The sequence below is a fragment of the Mobula birostris genome, chromosome 14 (genome assembly GCF_030028105.1).
Source record: "Mobula birostris isolate sMobBir1 chromosome 14, sMobBir1.hap1, whole genome shotgun sequence".
Classification (NCBI taxonomy): Eukaryota; Metazoa; Chordata; class Chondrichthyes; order Myliobatiformes; family Myliobatidae; genus Mobula; species Mobula birostris.
The window spans coordinates 94,357,627-94,374,827 of record NC_092383.1 but is presented as its reverse complement, the minus strand read 5'-3'; the positions used below and the strand labels follow the sequence as shown (position 1 = coordinate 94,374,827).

At 40.8% G+C, this 17,201-nt stretch overlaps 1 protein-coding gene across 5 annotated transcripts in view; it reads left to right on the top strand.

Moving 5' to 3' along the window:
• Nucleotides 1–16,921, top strand: part of LOC140210122 (TRAF3-interacting JNK-activating modulator-like) — a 60,392-nt gene extending 43,471 nt beyond the window's left edge. For 3 of the 5 annotated variants that reach the window (XM_072278970.1, XM_072278971.1, XM_072278969.1), the window contains exons 13-16: nt 5,068–5,127; nt 5,418–5,530; nt 8,800–8,913; nt 15,535–16,921. In XM_072278970.1, coding sequence (XP_072135071.1) covers nt 5,068–5,127; nt 5,418–5,530; nt 8,800–8,913; nt 15,535–15,630 — 383 coding nt within the window. In that variant the 3' untranslated portion in view covers nt 15,631–16,921. Of the gene's footprint in view, nt 1–5,067; nt 5,128–5,417; nt 5,531–8,799; nt 8,950–12,308; nt 12,420–15,534 lie in introns of all 5 variants that reach the window. The other 2 variants (XR_011889161.1, XM_072278972.1) reach the window with 2 other exon arrangements.
• Nucleotides 16,922–17,201: the final 280 nt, after the last annotated feature.

Below are 17,201 nucleotides of genomic sequence, written 5' to 3'. Positions count from 1 at the left end.
AACGAAGGGACAAAAACTTACGCTACGGTGGAGGAGGCAACGTTGGACCTGGCGGACCGGGGACTACATATTAAAGTTATCACCCAACCGGAGTCGCTACTGGAGAGGATTCGGCAGAAGTCGTGGCAGTTAGTGGGGTGAGGACGCTCCACTCGAACCAAAGTGTCAAACTACAAGAAAAAGCTGCAAATATTCAGATGCGAATGTACAGAGAACACAGATTAATTAAGAGAAATGACTGAAAAGGGTAAATCGGACTTAAAGGTAAAATGAAAACTGGTAACTGAAAATAAACTAGGCGGAATAACTTGAATGATAGCAATATGGTCGAGACATAAATAGGAGAAAATTCTCTATGATTATTCAAACTGCTGAGGGCCCTCTAACACAGGGTGAAGATAGAGGTTATCCCTCTGAACTGAGGCGGGTCGGTGCTCAGGCCTCACTGTGGGAAGTCGGGAAAAATTTTCAAATGTTACACGTTCAGAAATGTCTAGGGTGTGGTTATATGTCTTGGTTTACTGTTGAGAAGAGATTGCTTACTGTTTGGTTAGAAAAGGAGAGTGCTTTTTTTTCTACTAGAGAAAAATGCAAACTGAACTGGTAAAAATAATTTCCTATAATGTTAATGGGGTTTTGAATCCAATTAAAAGAAATAAGATTATGTCTAAATTGAAAAAAGAGAGGGCACAAATAGCTTTCCTCCAGGAAACACATATGAGCCAATCTGAACATGGAAAATTAAAAAGAATGGGCTTTAAGCATGTATTTTATTCATCATATAAATTGAGTCACAAAAGAGGGGTAGCTACTTTAATATCAAGTACTCTTAATTATGAACATATTTCAGAGACTAGAGACAAAGAAGGACGGTTCGTAAAAATCACAGGAAGAATAGAAGGTACAGAAATAACATTGCTGAATGTTTATGCTCCTCCGGGTTGTGAATGGTCATTTTATAGACACATTTTTGACCTAATGGTCAGTTCTCAGGGGGTAGTAATTTGTGGAGGGGATTTTAATATTAGATTAAATCCTATATTAGATTCTTCAAGAATAGTTACTCAGAATAAACCTCTGACTCGGAAAGTGAATTCATTGATGGAGGAGTTGGGAATTATAGATGTCTGGAGGGAATTACACCCTACTAGTAAAGATTATACATATTACTCTTTCCCTCATTCAGCCTATTCAAGGATAGACTATTTCTTTATCTTTAATACAGATAGACTCAGGATAAAAAACTGTAATATTGCAACAATTGATCTGTCGGATCATAGCCCAGTCTCTATGTCTCTAATCCTGGAAAGGAAAATGAGGAAAACACTATGGAGGCTAAACTCACATATACTCAGTAACCTGAAAGTAATGGAGAGATTAAGGGGAGAAATCAAAGAATACCTAGACCTTAATGACACGGGAAAAACATCACCAGTGATCTTATGGGATACATTGAAAGCTGTACTGAGAGGGAAAATTATTTCCATTACCACTCACATGAAAAAAATCAATGCACAAAAATTAGCAGACCTTCAAGGAAAATTAAAACAACTTCAAGTTGTAGATAGCAACAAAAGTAATTCAAATCGAAAACAGGAAATTGGGAAATTGCAAAGTGAAATTGATGATATTTATATGTTGGAAACTCAAAGAAATTTTCTTTACCTGAGACAAAAGAATTATGAAGTAGGAGGTAAATCAGCTAGATTATTAGCATATAAATTATGAAAACAACAAGCAGACAATACAATTCATAAAATAAAGAATCCAAAGACAAAGCTTGTGGAGAGTACAATAGGGAAAATTCAAGAGAGTTTTGAAACATATTATCGAGAGCTGTACTCCCAATGAGACCTACAGTGTATTGAATTTTTTAGATCTACCTAAACTTACAGATTTACAAAATGAAAGTTTATTAGAACCAGTAACTGTCAAAGAACTGAACGTGGCCATCTCTAGGTTAAAGGCTGGAAAGTCCCCGGGTTCTGATGGGTTTACCTCAGAGTGGTACAAGTCCCTGAAGACACAGTTAGCCCCATTACTACTTAACACCTTTAATTGGATCTTGCAGAGAAGAGAAACTGCACCTTCCTGGAGAGAAGCGATTATTTCAGTTATTCCTAAAGAGGGTAAAGATAAACTAGAATGTGGCAATTATCGGCCAATTAGTGTTCTTAATTTAGATTAAAAACTATTTACATCTATATTAGCGCGCAGATTGGAAAAGCTTTTACCTGGCCTAATCCATTTAGACCAGACTGGATTTATTCAACAAAGACAAACACAGGACAACATAAGGAGAACTCTGCACATATTAGAACAGGATAATAAGAACGAGACAGAGACAATGGTAGTAGGATTGGATGCTGAGAAAGCTTTTGATTCGGTTAGTTGGGCATTCCTATACAGAGTGTTAGGAAGATTCAGCTTTCAAGAAAAGTTTATTAAAGTAATTCAGACTCTGTATGACAGCCCTACAGCCCGAATTAAGATAAATGGGGACCTCTCTGACTCCTTCATCTTAGAGAGAGGCACTAGACAGGGATGTCCAATTTCTCCTCTCCTTTTTGCGCTATATATTGAACTGCTTGCCCAACTAATAAGACAGAGCGAAATCGTAAAAGGTATCAAGGTGGCAGGGATTGAACAGAAAGTGGCATTATTCGCAGATGATGTTTTGGTCTATCTGAGTGAACCAGAAAAATCATTTATAGGATTGTTTACACTGTTGGATGACTTTGGGAAAATATCAGGTTATAAAATAAATGTAAAGAAAACGCAGGTTATGTCCCTAAATTATACACCATCCAAAAAAATTGCAGGATACATATGATCTCAAGTGGGAAGCTAAATCATTAAAATATTTAGGAATAACCCTGCCGAAGGATCTTTCAACACTGTCACAGGTAAATTATGGGCCATTAATCTCAGAGATAAAAGCAGATATGCATAGATGGAATTTTCTCCCCTTTTTAAGTTTAAATTCAAGGATAAATACTATAAAAATGAATATTCTTCCTCGATTATTGTATCTTTTCTGTACTTTACCGGTGGAGGTGGATGATAATCAATTCAGGGAATGGGACAAATGGATTTCCCGCTTCATTTGGCAAGGGAAGAAACCTAGAATTCAATATAACATCTTACAGTTAGGGAAGGAAGGAGGAGGTATGGTTCTTCCTTGCCTGAGAAATTAGTTTTATGCCTCACAGATAACCCCTCTGTTATATTGGTGTAATAGGGAATATAAGGCTAGATGGAAGGAAATAGAATTTGGATTGGTTGACAGTTTTCCTCTTCAGGCCTCAATAGCTGACAAAGGATTGATGGCCCAGTTGGAAAAATTTAAAAACGCTTGGATAAATCTTACATTAAAAGTATGGCAGAAGGTGGTTAATTCATGTGGAATTAATAACATGTTAAAACTCTTTAGATGGTGTGCATATGATACCGAATTCCTTCCCAACAGAGGAGATAAAAGATTTGAGCTATGGATAAAGAAAGGTCTTACAACCTATCTCTCATTTATAGATAAAAGAGTATTACAAAGTTTCCAAATCCTGCAGGACAAACATGGCCTAGAACATAATGACTTTTTTAGGTACCTTCAAGTACGAAACTATGAGTTGTAGATATACAGACCTATCAACAGTAGAATTAGAATTTTTCAAGATTCTGAATTCGGCTTGCAGTTCAATACTTAGTAAATCAGTTTCTCGATTATATAATGCATTCTCCCATGCTAAAAATGTAAATACACTGTATATTAAAGAGAAGTGGGAGAAAGAAGCGGGGTTGGTACTTTCAGAGGAGGCTTGGGGGAAAATCTGCAGCTTTCAATGGTCCTCGACTAATTCTTTGACTTGGAGAGAACATTGTTGGAAAAACATTATAAGATACTTCAAGACCCCATATCAGGAAAAATATAAAGATACAAATGTGATGTGTTGGAGAAGGTGTGGTTCCAAGGAGGCAAATCATTTTCATATTTTTTGGGATTGCCCTAAATTAAGTCTATTTTGGGAAGGTATTCATAGAACATTAGTTAAGGTACTTAGGTCCCAGATACCTCTGAACTTTGAGACGCTCTATTTGGGGCATGTATTGTTTCTTGAACAGAAGGAAGATATAAAGTTGCTGCAGGCCCTCTTAGCGGCAAGTAAGAAATCAATCACTAGAAAATGGCTAAATCCAATACCACCTACATTAGAAGATTAGTACGAAATTATCTTGGAAATATTTAAAATGGAAAAGTTGACTTACTCCCTGAGAACTCAAAAAGAAAAATTTTATCAAATCTGGAATAAATGGATTGAATATATAACCCCAATGTGAGCAGACTTTAGATGACTCTCCTAATGATTTATACTGCTCTTCTCATCAACACAGTAATATTGCTAACGTATGCACCCCTAGTCTAAATGTTTGTTTTTTTTGTTTTCTTTTGGAAAATAGAGAATTAACACAAGTAAAGGGAAAGATTTGGGAAAGGGATAAAAAAATGAAAAAAATTAAGTAAATAAGTACATAGGGATTGGATAATTATGTCTGCAGGCAGGAGCAAGCATGAACAAATTGGGATATAAACACCTACAATAGTTGATACATAGGCTTATATAGAACATTTTGGACCAGTGGAAATGGTCCAGAAGGGTTATATGGAAACTATTATTACCAGTTTTCTTAACAACTAATTCCATTACTTAGCCTAATAGGTTAGATTTACCACAGTACATAATTATCTATTTAAATGTTTATTTTCCTTTTATATCATCTCAATGTGTACTTAAGAATGTATAAATAATTGTAGTTTTATACATATAAAAAAATGGAAAAGGTTATATGTGTGAAAAAAGTACATGATATTTGTGAATTTCTTATCCAAATAAAAATAAAATTAAAAAAAAAGGAATGTTACATTTTGCATGGTGTACAAATGTCTGGAATAAAATTGAAATCCGTTAATGAGTTGAATTTGTGTGTTTCCATTGGGCTGAAGAGCCTGTCTCCGTGCTGTAAGTGCTCCAAGATGACACTAATCCTTTTCCACGTTTCTTCAAACTGCAGGCACGCTACAGAACCAAGTCACTGACACCGCAGAGCAGGAGATAACTGTGCTACAGAATGGTTAGTCCAGCTCCCCGGTATCTCAACCGCTGTCGTTTGCCTCTCGATTCCGAACCTAGACTCTGATACAATGCGACAGGCATGAAATGCTGGAGGAACTCAGCAGGTCAGGCAACATCTATGGAAAGGAGTAAATAGCTGACATTTCGGGCCGAGACCCTTCATCGGGACCCATGTTTATTTTTTTCCGCAGATGCTGCCTGACCCGCGGAGTTCCTCCAGCGTTTTGTGTGTCTTGCTCTGGATTTCCAGCGTCCTGCAGACTTTCTGTCATTTCTGATTCATTGCAGGTGAGTCCTATGCCAGGACTGAACAGCGTGAGGTGGCTCTTCAGCTGGAGATCAGACAACTGAAAGAGCAACTAGAAAGGCAATTACATCAGCTCCACGCTAAACAGGAGGAGGTGAGAAAATTATGCCCATCCAGATGCTGAACAGAAATATTTCATCAATAATCCCACACATTAAAAACTCAAACTTGGTTATTAGTGTGACAGGCATACCTACACACGGTAGAAATGCAATGAAAGTTAGTGTTTTGCTGCAGCAGCACAGTACAGTACAAGGTCAGACATGAACTTAGATTATCATACAGTACTGTGCCAAAGTTGAGTGAGGTGTCTCCCAGTGGAGGTTGGTTGTAGGGGATTCGTAGCCTGCTCCTTAGTTAGAGCCTTCAGCAATTTGGGCATCGAGGGAGAGAGGAAGAGGAGAGCCATCCGCAGTACCACCAATGCGGCAGAGAGGACCTCAAGATGGCTGTGTCTCAAAAGAGGGGAGCCATGGAGTCATAAGTAGCTAGCCATCTGGATATAAGCTGGGGTCTGATCAGCCCCGGCAGGGTCACCTGGAGGAGGTTGTATGATGTTGAAAGACCCGAAACACCTGATGATTCCAGGAACATCACTGAAGATGTGTCCAGAAGCATCAGTAGATGTATGTACACAGCAGGCATATTAGCATAGTGGTTAGTGCAACATTTTACAGTAACAATGACCCAGGTTCAATTCCCACTTCTGTCTGTAAGGAGTTTGTATGCTCTCCCTGTGACTGCCTTGGGGGGGTGCTCCGATTTCCTCCCTCAGCCCAAAGATGTACCGGTTGGTTGGATAATAGGTCATTGCGAATTGTTCCATGATTAAGCTAGGGTTAAATCTGGGATAGCTGGGCGGTGCAGTTCAAAGGGCTGGAAGGCCTACTTCATGCTGTATCTCAATTTAAAAAATGTATAGCTAGGGTGCCTGAGACGTTTGCACAGTACTGTATTTGTCAATGTGGAGCGGAGAGCGAGCTTGAAATCTGGTGGGAGCAAAGGATGCTGGGAAAGGTGAGGGAGCGGAAGAACAGGAGGAGTGTCGGGGCGGTAGATGGTGTTGGTGCAGGCACACCCAGTTCTGAGACACCAGGCAAGGCCATTTGATTCCAAACAATTGGTTTATTCACCATTACAAATGTCCCTCTGGTGCATGCCACCCCCTGCCCTCTCCCTTCCCCTTTTCCCAACCATGATTCCCCTCTCCCTGCCTCCTTCCCACTCTCAGTCCACAATTGAGACCCATATCAGAATCAGGTTTATCATCACTCACACACGTCATGAAATTTGTTTTGTTTTGTGGCAGCAGTACAGTGCAATACATAAAATTACTACAGTACTGTGCAAAAGTCTTGGGCACCCTAGCTATATATAAGCACCTAAGTCTTTTGCACTGTACTGGTGGGGAGAGCTGTACCAATGATGGCACTGGCCGAATCCACCACTTTCTATAGCCTCTGGTATCCCTGTGCTTTGGAGTTTCCGTACCAGTCTCCGATGCCACCAGTCAGAATGTAGAATGCCACAAGCTGAGAAATACCACATGCCAATTTATAGCAATTCATTCAAAGAATGTCCCTTTAAGGTCAACAATACTTAAAATTCCCCATTTTAGCAATCTCTGGTTCTACTTTGATCGGCATGGATAGTGGGCGTATGGAGGGCTATGGTCCAGCTGCAGGTCAATGCGAGTAGCAGTTTAAATGGTTTGGCACGGCCATAGGGCCTGGTTATGTGCTCTTCTATGACTCTATGACATATTTGGAAAAGTCTGTTTGTCCCAGAGAGCTGAAAGCATGGCATGATTTGTGAGTTTAACCTGATTATGTTTTATGCCATATGAGGAGGAGGATATTTCACTCCTGTCTCATTCCATGACAGATGGGCCAACTGTGTTTGAGGCAAAGTGATTTACGTGGTAGAAGTTTAACTCATTATTAGTGCATCATGGCCAGTACCAAGCTTCTTGTGACTTGTTGGAGGTGCAGTCATTCGGGCAAGTGGAGAATTCGTCATCACACTCCTGACATGTGTCTAGTCAGTGATAGAATGTCTCTGGGATATCAGAAGGGGCTTCACTTGATGCAAGATAACCAACCTGCCACCTGCTCTTTAAGTCCCAGTATTTATATGGCTTGGGTGGCGAGGTGGAGATACGTCTCTCCCAAAGGGGATGTAAGATGCTCCTTCCCTCCGCTAGCCTGCAGGTCACTGTGGGCAAGGTGTAGCACCTGCTTAGCCCTCCCCCCTCCCCCCCCCGGATCAGGGTCACGTGAAGCCATGGGGGCAGGTGGTGGATGGTCGTATGAGCAGCTGGTGCATATCACAAGTCCTGGTTATGGGACCACTGACGCCAGGCAGACAATCTCTGAAGAGTATTGATAATGGCTGGGGTCACCCGTCTTGTAAAGACACTGCCCAGAAGAAGGCGATGGCAAACCACTTCTGTAGAAAAATTTGCCAAGAACCATCATGGTCGCGGGAAGATCACGATCGCCCCCATCATACAATATGGACTTTCTCTTTCTGATGATCATTCTCTGATACTTTTGATGGCATGAAAATTACTTCCAACTTTATTTATTTAGAGACACAGCATAGTAACAGGCCCTTCTGGCCCAACGAAACCATGTCACCCAATTACACCCATGTGACTAATTAACCTACTAATGTGTACGTCTTTGGAATGTGGGAGGGAGGAAACCAAAACAGTTACGGGGAGAATGTACAATCTCCTTTCAGACAGCAATGGGAATTGAATCCAGGGTTGCTGGTGCTGTAATGGCGTTACACTCACGTGCTGTCTCTTGTCAAGGTCTTGCTGCATGCGGGCATGGTGGTGGGTGGGGGAGCTGCAGATGGGATTGAACATTGTGGACATCCCCTACTCTGACCTCATAACGGAAGGAAAATCATTGATGATTTGGCCTAGGCTGATAACTGGGTAATAATTGGTCGGATTAGATCCTATGAGCTGGACATTGCAGATGCCAGATTTTGTAACTGTGGCAGAATTCTTGGGAAGAGATGTGGCTCATTCTGGTGAGAAATTCTTCAGTATTGCAGCTGAGATGTTAGAAGTCATAGAATTGAACGTTAAGGCAACAGGCTATTCAGCCCATCTGATCCACGTCAATCTGAGGGTCGACTCCTGTATTAATCCCAGCTCCCAAACTTTTACGAATAGGCATTTCAGATGCTCTTCTGGAACCTTCTTAAATGTTGTCAGAATCCCAGACGACTGGTTCCACTGATATCACTGTCCAGTGCACTGAACTGTGAATTCTATCTTCTACCTGTGTCTATGATGTAGTTGATTGTTCAAATCGTATAATCTTCTTTTCCTCGTCAACCCTCCAGTGTGCTGGACTTCATTTGGAGCTCGCAGCTGTGCAGAATGAGCGCCAGGCCCAGCTCAAACAGCAGCAGGGCCCCAGGAACGAGCCAGGGAGAGTTAAGAAGAGACCTTCCCAGGTGAGGTTCTGAAAGCTGCTCCAGACTCAGAGCAAGGTGAGAAATAGCCAGACAAATACCAGAGATTAACAACTAATCAGCCACTTCAAGGCCTGAGATACCTGCACGAACTCACTATGGAAATTGGTTGACAAATAATGCACGCCACGTGATCTAGCACAAGTTTTTCTTGTTATCATTGACAATTTTAATCACAAACTAACCCAACAAAAAATTAATAATGCTTTTCTAATTAACTCACTAACTTAAAAATTAAAAACTCTAAAAATGTTTGCAAGGAATTACATTCAATATTCAGCACTATATCTGCCCAGAAACCTACTTGTGCTAGAGGTGGTAAATCTTTAGCACAGGGGATCTCAACCTTTTTTATGCCATGGACCCCAACCATTAACCGAGGGATCCATGGACCCCAGGTTGGGAACCCCTGCTTTAGCCAGAGGGTGGTGAATCTTTGGAATTCACTGCCACAGACAGCTATTGGGTATAGTTGGGTAAGGTCATTGGGTATAGTTAAAGCAGAGGGTGACAGGTTCTTGATTAGTCAGGGCAGCAAAGGTTACGGGGAGAAGGCAGGAGAATGGGGTTGAGAGGGATAATAAATCAGTCATGGTGGAATGGTGGAACAGACACAATTGTCCTTATTTCTGTTCCTATGTCTTAACATATTCTACTTGAACCTCCTCCCATTCTATCAACATTCCAGTATCTCTTTCTAATTCCTTCTCTCTTGTGTGTCCCTCTAAAGATCAGCTTATGTGTAGTAGCTCTTTGCTGGAGCAATATAAAACCAACACTATTGCCACCTCTCCCTAAACACTCAGTAACACATTTATTTTTAAAAATTACAAACATTGGAAAGCATTGTCACACTGGAAACCCAGAGTAACACATATAAAATGCTGGAGGAATTCAGCAGGTCAGGCAGCATCTATGGAGAGGAGAAAAGAGCCAATTTTTTTCAGCTGAGAACCTTCAATTGGACCGTCAAAAATCGTGATGAAGAATCTTGGCACAAAGCGTTGGCTACTGTTCCTTCCTATACATCAAGGGTTCCCAATCCTTTTTATGCCATGGACCTATACCATTAAACAAAGGGTCTGCAAAGGTTGGGACCCTCTGCTGACCTGCTGAGTTCCTCCAACATTTTGAGTGTGATACTCTGATGTAACATAGTTGAAACCAAACATTTCACCAGCCCTCAAATTTCTTTGGGCTCACACCATGAAGAAACTTCAGCCAGGCATAACCAGAACCAACATGAGACTGCACTGCATTTTAAAGGGATTAATAATGATTTTGTGTCAAGTTCCAGTCAAATCTTCATTGGCCCATCAAGCTCCAACTCAATTTGTACAGTTTATTTTTCACCCAGAGTCCATGTAATACAGCATTTAAAATCAAGGTCAAGTTTACTGGCAGATGCAAAAGTACATATATGTACAGGTGCAATATAAAAACCACTTTAAAATTGGTTTATTATGGTCACAAGCTGTATACTGAGGTACAGTGAAAACGACACATACTGTCCATACAGATGAATTCATTCCAAGTCGTACAAGGTAAAAGAATAACAGTATGGAATAAAATATTCCAGTGACACAGAAAATGCAGTGCAGGTCGACAATACCATGCAAATTCATGATGAGATAGACTGTAAGATCGAGAGTCCATTTCACCATACCACGGGACTGTTCAAATGTCCTTTAACAGCAGGATAGAAGCTGTCCTTGAGCCTGGTGATAGGTGCTTTCAGGCTTTTGTATCTTCGGCCCGATGGAAGAGAAGAGATTATATGTGGGGTGGGTGGGGTCTTTGGCTATACTGGCTGCTTTACTGAGGCAGGAGCAGCACTACAGGAGCATAGCATAATATAAACAGCATTCATGAGAAAGACTTAAACTAAACATACATTATACATAATCCCTACTGGAGAAAAACACGATTTGAGCAAAGACTACAAGGAAGTCTGCAAATGGGGAGTGAAAGTTACTTCTACAACATTTCAGAATAGGTCTCATTTAAATTCCAGTTCCCATTTCCGTTCCAACGTTTCAGTTTGTGGCCTCCACTTGTGCTAAGATGAGGCTCCCATCAGGGTGGAAGTCCACACCTTACATTCTGTCTGGGTAGCCTCCAACCTGATGGCATATTGATTTCTCCTGGCAGACAAATCTTCCCTCCCTCCTTCATCCATTCACCACTCTGAGCTTTTATGCCGGCTCACCTGCCTATCACCTCCCCCTCGGTCCCCTCCTCCTTTCCTATCAGATTTCTTCCTCTCCAGCCCTTTACCTTTCCCATCTACCCCTCCCCCCAGCTTTTTATTCTGGCATCTTCCCCCTTCCTTTTCAGTCCTGAAAAAGGGACTCAGCCCGAAACATTGACTGTTCATTCTTTCTCACTGATGCTGCCTGACCTGCTGAGTTCCTGCAGCATTTGGTGTGTGTTGCAAGGGATTCTCACCACCTGCAGAATTTCTCATGTTTGAGTCTCTTTGAGCCAATTACATCAGTTCTGCATTTAAACAACTTCTGTTTGGCTTGCAACAGATTTGGACGGTTTGGATTGTGGTGACTGATACTGAATAGTACGCACCCACCTGCTCCTAATAATAGTTTGTCATCAGCAGTTTCATTTTATCATATGACAAACTGAAATTGGTCATGTTTTACAGATAATATTCCATGAGTTTATCCATTTTTTTAAATGAAAACTGCCTTCATTTAATGCAAAGGGTGGTGTATATTTGTACTTTGCTCTCAGAAACAGTGGTTGAGGCATGTACATTAACATTTGAAAGCCACCTTGATAAATAAATGGATAGGAGATGTTTAGAGGGTAATGGGTTAAACATGGGCAAGTGAGACTACCTCAGTGGGAAACAGTCAACATGGGTGAGTTGGGCCGAAAGCCCCTTTCCATGCTGTATGACTCTATAATCTGGCTAATGTTACTCTCTGGACCACTGGGAGTAAAACCTCTGACATTGATTTCACCTGAAATCTTCTTGTACCTGTCATTAAATAAAATAAAAATGATAAATTAGCATGTTAGTATTTCAGTTAAATGATAGAGGGCCTTTGTACATCAGGATCCCACTGCATTATTTCATGCTGGAAGATTCTGTGGACTTTTAGGTCATTATCGGTCAATTAAATTATTTTTCCACTTCATACATCTCCATCTCCAGCATTGCTAGTCACAATGACAAAGCTTTTATCTGCTTCAACAATTCTCATCAAGTATTTTTAATTCTATCCAATCTAAAAATATATGCACCTAATCCTGTCAGACTTTGTTGTTTCCAAAACAGGAAATTCGGTTAACGTCTGAATAGACCAATACATTTCCATGTTGTGAATCATCAGACCACACTATTTGTGTTTTTTTAGAAACTCGAATGAATACTTCCTAAACCTTTATACAGCTTTCTAAATGCTGTCCGTGTCATCTCTGGTATTTTGGTTATCACATTTTCTCCAAAGTCTCTGCAAAATATGAGAGTGAGTGACATAATTTAATGTTGAGTGCAAAGATTCTTACTTTACTGGGTGTTTGGGTTATTGGGTCTGATTTTGGGTAGCTTTTGACTAATCCAGATCATAACAAATAGGAAAGCCCTCCAAACTTTGATGGTTGTAAAAACACAAGACAGGGAAAATGGAGTTGGCTGGTTGAGAAGCTCTGGAATTCTCTGTGGAGGCTCAACACAGATAGATTCTGATATCAATTGTATTAAAGAATATGGAATCAGCGCAGGGAGGCAGCACTGGCTCCAAGGTCAGCGAATTTGGTGGAGCAAGGGCTACACTTCTACTTCTAACATGCCTTCCAAGTTTGCTTTGCTGATCAAGTTTATTGTCATTCAACCATACACATGAACACAGCTAAATGAGACATTGTTCCTTGGGGCCAAGGTGCAAAACACAGCGTATATAAGCACACACAGCACATAAGACCACAAGGTCCAGGAGCAGAATTAGGCCATTTGGCCCAGTGATGCTGCTCTGCCCTTTCGATATGGATGATCCAATTCCCTCTTGGCCCCAATCTCCTGCCTTCTCCCTGTATGCCTTCATGCCCTGACCAATCAAGAATTTATCTACCACTCTCTGGCTAAAGAAATTTCTTCTCATCTCTGTTCTAAATGGACATCCCTCTATTCTGAGATTGTGTCCCCTCTGGCTTTAGACTCCTCCACCATAGCAAACAACCTCTCTGCATCCACTCTCTCGAGGCCTTTCAATATTCGATAGGTTTCATTGAGATCCTCCACCCCTCATTCTTTTGAACTCCAGTGAGTACAGGCCCAGATCCATCAAACACTCTTCATATGATAAGCCACTCAATCCCGGAATCATTCTCGCGAAATTTCTTTAAATTTTCTCTGATGTCAGCATATCTTAGATAAGGGGCCCAAAACTGCTCGCAATATTCCATGTTAGGCCTCACCAGTGCATTGCACTGCCTGGGGTGGTGGTATAGACAGAAACATTAGAGACTTTTATGAGACGTTTACATAGGCACATGAACGAGAGGAAAATGGGCATTGTGTAGGCAGAGAAGATTAGTTAGGATGGTTAATTACAAATTTAACCGGTTCAGCACAACATTGTCGGCCGAAGGGCCTGTTCCTGTGCTGTACTATTCTGTGCTTTATGTCTATACAGTGCCTGGAAAAAAGTATACAGCCCCCAACCCTTTGTCACCTGGATGAATATTACAAGCAGGGATTTTAATCAATTTAACTGAGCATTTTTATTTGTGAATCATGTTCCTTTTTTTCTCAGAAAACTCCAAAAACAGGGAAAATGTTAAAGCATGAAAAAACTAAAAATTAAAAAACTGAAATGTAAGCAGTTCAAAAGTATTCTTCCCTTTTGATTAGAAATCCTCTTGCAGCTATTACAGCCAGTAGACTTTTTGGATAAGTCTCTAATAGCTTTGCACAATGTGATGGAGCAACGTTCCCTTGCCTGTCAAGATTTTGCAAAAACATCACTTAGAAGATACTGTAATAATGTGGAAGAAGGTCTTGTGGTTGTATGAGACTAAAGGGGAACTTTTTGGCCTCAACACTAAGCAGTACGTGTGGTGTAAATCTAATACTGTGCGTCAGGGAGGTAACACCATCCCTACTGTAAAGTATGGTGGAGACGCTTTTCAGCAGCAGGGATGGAAATCTGGTCAGAATTGAAGAGAAGATGAATGCTGGTAAATACAGAGAGATTCTGGATAAAAACCTGCTAGTTTCTCCAGAAAGCTTAAACTGGGGAGGAAGTTCAGCTTTCAGCAGGACAATGACCCAAAGCACACTGCCAAAGCAACTATAGAGTGGCTTCAGATAAAGAAAACTGATATCCTTGAGTAGCCCAATCAGACTCCAGACCTTAACCCAATCAAACATCTCTGGCAAGGCCACAAGACTGCTGTCTACCACTGGTCGCCAACTAACCTGGCACAGCTTGGGCAATTTTGTGAGGAGGAATGGGCAAATGTTGCTCCATCGCAATGTGCAAAGCTAATAGAGACTTATCCAAAAAGACTACTGGCTGACGAAGGGTCTCGGCCCGAAAAGTCAACTGTACCTCTTCCTAGAGATGCTGCCTGGCCTGCTGCGTTCACCAGCAACTTTGATGTGTGTTGCTTGAATTTCCAGCATCTGCAGAATTCCTCGTGTTTGCGTTTTTAAACTGGCTGTAATAGCTGTGAGAGGTAGTTCAGCTAATTACTGAGCAAATGGGGAAATACTTTTGAACTGCTGATATTCCAGATTTTTAATTTTTAATTTTTCATGCTTTACGATTTTTCCGGTTTTGTGGGCTCTACTGTGAAAAAGGGACCATGTGGTTCACAAATAAAAATTTTCAGTTAAATTAGTCGAAATCCCTGCTTGAAATACTTATTAATGTGAACAAAGGGTTGGGGGCTGAATACTTTTTCAAGGCACTGTATTTATGATCAAGCACATAAAGTCACAAGGTAATATTAGTAGAGCATGGCCTGAACGTTGACCTATAGTGCGAGGTGCATGTTTATGTAAGACAGTATAATGTTACTGGCACTATTATTATAAAACAAGCAGTCACATCAATATGTGAAATAGTAGCAATAAAAGATGAAAAGTGGCCAAGGCAGGTTGAGAGTGTCTGTGAGTTGGTTTGTACGTCATGACTGGCCCTTTATTGTGAATCTATTTTCGCACACAAGTTCTTCATATCCCCTATTCCATCGGTATCTGGGAATGCAGATCAATAATTCCTTAAAAGTAGCATCACAGATAGATAGAATCAGAAAGAGAGCTTTTGGCACATTCATAATTCAGAGTACTGAGCGCAGGAGTCGTAATGTTATGTTGGAGACGTATAAGACACTGGAGAGGTCAAATTTAGAGTATTGTGTGCAGTTCTGGCCACTGATCTACAGGAAAAATATCAGTAAGATTGAAAGAGTACAGAGAAAGTTTACAAGTATGTTGTCGGGACGGGAGGACCTGCGTTCTAGGGAAAGGTTGAATAAGATAGAACCTTATTTCCCTCTCACCTTAAGTACATGTATTTAACAGCAAATGTATTATGTGGTACTGTACTAATAGAGAATTTGTCTCTTCTTTTCCAGAGGCGCTGCTGTCGATGTGTGGCCTTCCTCCTGATGGCAGCAATGGTAGCAGGGTTTGCTGTACTTTGTGCAAATCTGGACAAAATCCCTCTCTGAGAAACTCAATGGCACTGACACAAATTTGCAAATGACTTTGAACACCAAATTTCGATTAGAACAGAAATACTGATACTTTTTAAAATCTTAAAATATTTTTTAAAATGAATCGGTCATGTGGAATATTGGGAAATGGTCAGGTGCCAAAGAGACTAACCGTTTGCACATTCTCACTATACTAAGCTGAATAGCACAATCTGATCAAATCTGAAATATTTACCCTCGTGACTATATTTCACATTAGATGCATCTCCAACGGCCAATTCCCTCAAAGCAGAAAGAAATATTTTATGTCCAGTTCAGCTGGGACATGGTATTTTATTGATTAAGCACACCAACGACCTTAACTCACAATCCTTGTTGTTCAGATATCAATGTAACAGCGGGAATATTTAAACTCTTAACCCAGCAAATTCAAATGTTTTAAAATGCCTGTTCTAGGTAATGGGTTGCGGAGTGGAGATATGTTTCTAATCAAGGAAGCACCAGTCATCCCTTCCCTCCACTAGCCTGCAGATCACTCTTGGGCAAGGTGTATCACCTGCTTAGCCCCCCACCGATTAGGATCACGTGAAGCCATGGGACCAGATGGTGGATGGCCATATGAGCAGCTGGTGCATATCACAAGTCCTAGTTTTGCAACCACTAGCACCAGGCAGACTATCTCTGAAGAGTACTGATAATGGCTGGGTTCACCGGTCTTGTAAAGACACTGCCCAGAAGATGGCAATGGCAAACCACTCCTGTAGAAAAATTTGCAAAGAACAGTCATGATCAAGTCCATGACCACCCACGTCATACAACTTCGCACATAACGATGGTGATGGTGATGATGATGATGACTCTAGGTTAGGGTAAGTCTAAACTTATGAGATTGTTAGGAGATACAATCTGATTTACTAAGGCTCTCAGGAAACAATATCTGCTGTCCTTATTTGATGTGGCCTGTGTGACTCTTAAACACACTCTGACATGGTACAACAAATGATTCAGTTGTCAAGAGGGTGAATCACCTCTGTATTGTCACGGCCCAAAGAGTGAGCGAATCAGTGTTGGACACATCCCTTTACTAAATACAACAAAGCATACTTTTGTCAATGTTGTAAATAATTTGTGTAAAATTTGTTTTCTGATTAGAGAATATCACCAGATGCAGCTTTCTTAACTGTCTCTTATAGTCTCCTTACTTTTCCCAGTGCCAAAGGCTGGCAGAGATGGCAATTACCTTGCAATGGGTATCATAGTCCAATCACACTTCACTGTACATAGAATAAAATATATTTTCTCATGAGCATCTTTAACAATCAAATATGTTCAAACAGAGACCTTTTCCCATGGCAGAAATGGCTAATACATGTGCACATGATTTAACAGTGATTACAGGAATATATAAGGGGGAATGTCAGAGACAGGTTTATTTTTAACCAGAGAGGTGAGTGTGTAAAATGCCCTGCAAGGGGTGGTGGTAGAGACAGATACTTCAGGGACATTTAAGAGACTCTTAGATAGGCACATGAACGATATTAAAATGGAGGACTGCAGTACTGTGCAAAAGTCTTAGGCATATGCTG